Raw genomic sequence first — 2955 nt, forward strand, 5'->3', positions numbered from 1 at the left:
GGAAAGCTGCGCAAGAATAGCAGCCACGTTGCGTTCGAGACGACACTGGACGTCGCGCCCTTTGTGCTCCTGCGTGCGATTATGTCCCCCAATGAACGGCATGACGACTCACGGAAGAGAGCGTTCCGACGTGCGTTCGACAACGCGCGTTGCTTGCAGCTTATAACCACCTACAATTCTACTAGAATTGCTATGTCGGTGCTTTTCCAAAAAGGAGTGGGACCATTGCTTATATAGGACGGACATCAACAACAAAGGTTTCTCAACAGAGACTACACTCGGATCATTCGTACTACGTCTAGACCCAAGCCTGTTGTTGTTGTCATGGGTCCTCGATTTTATGGTTTACGGGTCCTATTCCTAGGGCAAGACCCAAGCCTGTTGTCCGATCAACATGCTTGGCTCGAGACGAACAAAGAAGTCGCATCACGGCCGCGCGGTGGAGATGCAACGCAGAACGACTTGACGCCGTCGTAGTAGCCGACAAATGGGTTTCCGGGCACTCTAGGAGCAACTGCTTGAACGCAAGCACGGCGTGCTCCTTGGTCTTCCAAACGGCAAGAGTCGAAATGCCCCATTGGAATCGCCCATGCGTGAGCTGCGCTCGTGCGGGATGATAAACGCCATCGACGACTTGGCCAAGATATGGGCTGCGAGGTCGTCCCTGAACTCAACGTGGCGCCGATTGGGTTGAAGAACGGGTACGGGTAGCGCGCACAAAACGCCGGCTCGTCGCAGCTGGTGCAGTGGCATGGGAAACAGCGACGGCACCGACGTCTTGGGCGCGGGACATCGATGCAGTGGTGGCAACCCAGCGATCCGATTGAGACGCGCAGCATGTACGGGTTGACGTTCTGCGCAAAGAGCGAAATGTGAAACACGACTTCGCCCCCAAGGTACTGCGCCTTGTGGATCAAGACGTGCTCGGCGTGGCAGATCGCGGCCTCGTCCGCAACCCAGACCCACCACAACTCGACCTGGCGCTCGAGCTTACTAGTAACAACATCATCAGCCCTCGTGCAGGCTTTTGCAATGTCGTGAAACAATAATGCGATCAAACCTGCTGGACCAAAGCTGCTGCGCGCTATAATATGTTATGAACTACAATCACCAAGCGTTAACGAGTTAATAAGTGTAAACAGTAATGCATTTCCCTTGCTTATTAGTTTTCTGACTACTGCTGGGGGCAGCCGCGGTCCTGCCGCCGTCGGCAATGCGTCGTGCTATGGGTCATGAGCGTCGCAATCCGGATTTACCATGTCCACACACAACCGCCACCACCACCACAGCTGAAGCAGCGGTACCACCACCGCTGCTTCAGCGGTGGTGGTGCTGCTGTAGCAGCGGTGGTGGTGGTGGTGGTTGCGTGTGAACATGGTAAATCCGGAATGAGGTTGAGAACGACCAAGGCTAAACCACAGTCTGGTCTGTGTCTGGCGTCACGTGCGTGAGTAGCTGACGTGCCTAACCTGATCCAACCTTCAACGGTGATGGGCAGCAGCTGCGTGGCTGCTACCATCTAATTTTGTCCTTGCAGAAAGGCCGTCTTCTTATTCGACGCGCGTTTGGTGTGTGAAAACTCCCACAGGATACTTACAATCCAGTGCACGCGTCTTCAGCACAGTTGGCAGCGATCACCTCGGTCCGCTCGTCTTCCGCTAATAGTAAAGGTGCGGCCACCCGCGGTTCTTTTCATCCCCTGGCCCTTGCGGCCAACACCGACGAATTCTCATCGCAAGTCCATGCCTGTACCCGCCGTTAACCGAGGTTTCGCCGCGCAGCGCGGGCAAGATCTCGGTGGCCGTCGTCAACAAAGTTGCGAATACTGCGCGTGACAACCGAGATTATATCCGTGTCGAAAGGTGCAGTCGGCGGCTACTACAATTTCACATTGATAGGCAGATCATGTTTGCATGATTCCAAGTCTCGTTTCCGCTCTCCTCCTCGTGTGTACCTCGCCTCCACCGGCCTCGGCAAGCAGCCGTGCATTGCGAGCGCCAACCAACGAGCCGGAACGCACCATCGAGCATCTACGAATGGCTGTCGTCGAGCGTTCACGAGGGGCTGTCTTCAACAATGTGGGCGATCAGTGACAAACGATTGCGCACGTGGCACCGCAAGAGGGGGATTGGTACAAGATGGAAAACGAGGTGCGACGAAATTTGTCGGCCCTGGTGTTGTGGTCTATCGGTCGTTGGAGGTAAACCGCGTGAGCCATTCGGTGGCGTCGTCCGAGTAGGCTTTGAAGTGATGCGGCGCGATGTAACCAACCGTGTCGTCGCCAGCGCTGTGCTTTTGGATGGCCAACTTGATGAGGAGCTGGATCGTGTCGTCGTTGACGTATGCGCCGGGCTGTAGCGACGCCGACGTCTCGTCGTGGCTGGGCATGTAGCTTTGCTCTTGGTCAAAGAGAGGGGCGGCAGCGTCGTCGCGCGTAGAGGGGTTGACTTCATTCGCGTTGGTGGACATGTGGGGCGAGGTGGGCTTGGTCTTCGTCTTTTCTTTTCTTGGCTCGGGCTCGGGCGCGTCGGGGTCTGGCCGCGGCCGCTTGGCGGGCGACTTTGTGGTCTTGGAAGACACGTTGGTAGCCCGCGACCGCTTGGCGGGTGACTTTGTGGTCTTGGGCTTTGCAGCTTTTTCTTGCTCTTGCCCTTGTTGGTCTTGCGCATGTCTTGAGGTGTTTCGGGCTTCTTGTTGGTGCGCGGGCGCTTGTGCGGGTCGATGGATGCCTTGGCCGCGCGTTTCTTCTTGTCCTTGGCCACCGCGGCTTTGGGGCAGTGCGCGTTTGGGTCGATGCTGCGCGCGTCGTTCCTCGAGTGCGAGTACCCGCCACCGCCGTAATGGTGGGTTGTAGTGCTTGAAGACGCTTGCGGTCAAAGGTGAACGAGAGGGGCATGCACCGAAAGTACAGAAGTCCTGCGTGATGTAGCTCGACGACGAGAGCTCGGTGCACGA

General features: G+C 56.8%; 1 protein-coding gene across 1 annotated transcript; it reads right to left on the bottom strand.

Moving 5' to 3' along the window:
- Positions 1 to 2184: 2184 nt before the first annotated feature.
- On the bottom strand, positions 2185 to 2896 carry SDRG_08226 (hypothetical protein; the record flags this gene model as incomplete). Its single annotated transcript, XM_008614099.1, has 3 exons — positions 2185 to 2534; positions 2597 to 2767; positions 2827 to 2896. 3 exons carry the CDS (start codon positions 2894 to 2896, stop codon positions 2185 to 2187), a joined length of 591 nt encoding a protein of 196 aa, XP_008612321.1.
- Positions 2897 to 2955: the final 59 nt, after the last annotated feature.

Source organism: Saprolegnia diclina (assembly GCF_000281045.1).
Source record: "Saprolegnia diclina VS20 unplaced genomic scaffold supercont1.25, whole genome shotgun sequence".
Classification (NCBI taxonomy): domain Eukaryota; phylum Oomycota; class Saprolegniomycetes; order Saprolegniales; family Saprolegniaceae; genus Saprolegnia; species Saprolegnia diclina.